Source organism: Phaethon lepturus, unplaced genomic scaffold (assembly GCF_000687285.1).
Source record: "Phaethon lepturus isolate BGI_N335 unplaced genomic scaffold, ASM68728v1 scaffold44065, whole genome shotgun sequence".
Taxonomy (NCBI): domain Eukaryota; kingdom Metazoa; phylum Chordata; class Aves; order Phaethontiformes; family Phaethontidae; genus Phaethon; species Phaethon lepturus.
The window spans coordinates 17,952-19,231 of record NW_010542151.1 but is presented as its reverse complement, the minus strand read 5'-3'; the positions used below and the strand labels follow the sequence as shown (position 1 = coordinate 19,231).

The window sequence follows — 1,280 nt, the reverse complement described above, 5'->3', positions numbered from 1 at the left end:
AGCAGGATTTTCAATAACTCTTCCTATTTGCCCCGAAAAATCCATTGCTACTAGTGAGTTTTCAGATACACTTCTCTGAAAAGGAATTTTCACTTGTTTCAAAAAACAGGGAAAGAAAAAACCAGCTTGAGAGTTTCATTTCAAAATGTTTTCGTTTCAGAAGACTGTCCAAAGTTATCCTTCAACAGCACAGAAAATACATCTCATTTTTTTTCCCCTTCCAAAAGATTCGCAGACACAAAAATAGATGGCTTTTCTTTTTAGGCCATGGGGGAGGGAAAGGATTCAAAGGCTGAGAATAAAATCTGTATTGCTCAAGTTGCCCACTTGCCCTACTACTATACTCCAGTCATTTTCAGGGCCAGTTGGGATCCAAATATAGGATTTTCACTTTTAGATAGCTAACAGTCAGCCCAACATATTTTCAGAGATCTACGTCTTAAGTTTTGCCAGACCTAAGCTGGCTTCTGCAAAGACAGCCAGATGTCTCTGTACTGTACATCTCAAAGTGCCTGACGTATCCAAGATTTTTCAATCATGTGGATCATGTAAGTCTAAGATAATGGAGAGCCAACCACGTCAACTGTACTCAAGTGAAACGTGAGCTTTACGTTGATTTGCTACACAATGCTGAATTTACAATCCTTAGCATAAAAATTTCCACTTTTAAAATGCAAAAGCGAATGTACCTTTTCCAACATCATACATTAATGAGGTAAAAGTTCATTACTTACTACTGGAGTGGAAAAGTGTGGAAGCATGGCTTTTCTCTGCTGGGGAATTCTGTAATTCTGATACAGTAGCATTCCATACTGCCAACAGAAATGCAAGGACATTATTATTCAAAGATATACCCGTGGAAAAAAACTGCAGTGATTTCATAACACCACTTACACTGGAGCAAGGTGCTGCCAGTTTATTATTTTCATGATCAGAAGCTGTCCCAAAGCAATTTGCATTGAATAATAGTGATTGGCACGTGGCAATAGAGCAGTAAATACGGCCAACAAGTTTTATTTAAAAGACAGCACTTTTACAAGCCTGAGCCTGAAATTACACAGGTAATTTCTGCCACTCTCAGCTATATCATGTTTTCCTTGTAGAATACAAGCTTTCACTTGAGGTCAGAACACACATATTAACTCGCCCTCTTTTTACCCTTTAGTAATGTGTACTTAAAAAAAAATTCTGCATAAGCAGCTCTGTACAAGATAATATAAAGATGAACTAGGTTTTCACAATGATATAAAATACAAACCTTTCTAATTCACTAGCTCTTT

The 1,280-nt window shown here is 37.2% G+C and overlaps 1 protein-coding gene across 1 annotated transcript in view; it reads right to left on the bottom strand.

Annotated features, from left to right (window-relative positions):
- LOC104621448 (growth factor receptor-bound protein 10-like) overlaps positions 1-1,280 on the bottom strand; it is a 25,606-nt gene that overhangs the window by 6,472 nt on the left and 17,854 nt on the right. Inside the window, 2 exon segments of the mRNA XM_010287938.1 lie at positions 1-75; positions 735-812. Of these exon segments, the coding sequence (XP_010286240.1) occupies positions 1-75; positions 735-812 (153 nt within the window).